Source organism: Cyanistes caeruleus, chromosome 6 (genome assembly GCF_971803275.1).
Source record: "Cyanistes caeruleus chromosome 6, bCyaCae1.hap1.1, whole genome shotgun sequence".
In the NCBI taxonomy this organism is placed as follows: Eukaryota; Metazoa; Chordata; class Aves; order Passeriformes; family Paridae; genus Cyanistes; species Cyanistes caeruleus.
Genome location: NC_141706.1, coordinates 47,062,218 through 47,062,889, shown reverse-complemented (window position 1 = coordinate 47,062,889; position 672 = coordinate 47,062,218). Strand labels below are relative to the sequence as shown.

Here is a 672-nt window from a genome sequence, read left to right as displayed (position 1 = left end):
GTACGGGCCGGGGCGGGGCGTGCGCCCCTCCGGCCGGGCGCTGCCCGGGGTACGGGTGGGTGCGTGTCCGCCTCCTCCCGGACACCGCGGCCGGGACTGCGCCCTGGCTCCCGGCCCGCGCCCCCTCCCCGCCCGGCCTTGCCCGGATCCCTGTTTATGGCCGGCAGGTGGACGGGACACGGCAGTGAGGGCCACGAGGATGTGCTGCGCTCTCAGGCCAGCCCGGCCTGGCCCCTGCGCCCTCCCCGCTGCTCTCGGGACGTGCTGCAGGGAGGGCTCTGCGTCCCGGGGAGCCGCTTTCGGGGATCTCTGTGCAGGCCGACTTTCTAACCTTGCTAAGGCAATTTGGAATCAAAAGGACAAACCAGAGGTTTTAGAGTTTTAGAGGTTTTAGAGGTTTTTTTTAGAGGTTTAGAGGTTTTAGAGTGATAATATCAAACTGTTTAAAAAAAGGACCTTTCTTACAATGGCTGCAGTGCTCTGTGATTTCCCACTGAGTATAACGCATTGTCTCATATGGAATGCTATACTCGTATGGTAGTAACCCTCTATACTATAAAAAGCCTAAGTAAAAAGACCTTCCTGGATTTTTTTTTTTTTTTCTTCTTAATTCTCTTCAGTATTGTAGCAGATTGGTTGTTATGATTTGTGTTTTGTTGGTATGTTTTTTTC

The 672-nt window shown here is 54.3% G+C and overlaps 1 protein-coding gene across 22 annotated transcripts in view; it reads left to right on the top strand.

Annotated features, from left to right (window-relative positions):
- POMT2 (protein O-mannosyltransferase 2) overlaps window positions 1–672 on the top strand; it is a 38,398-nt gene that overhangs the window by 2,094 nt on the left and 35,632 nt on the right. For 3 of the 22 annotated variants that reach the window (XR_015288157.1, XM_086893479.1, XM_086893474.1), the window contains exon 1: window positions 32–340. The exons of 10 other annotated variants lie outside the window; for them this stretch is intronic. Coding sequence is in view for 2 of the 12 variants with exons in the window: in XM_086893471.1 (XP_086749597.1) it covers window positions 467–537 (71 nt within the window). In the remaining 10 variants the exon portion in view is untranslated. Of the gene's footprint in view, window positions 1–8; window positions 538–672 lie in introns of those variants that run through there. 9 more of the 22 variants (XM_086893476.1, XM_086893472.1, XM_086893477.1 and 6 more) reach the window with 6 other exon arrangements.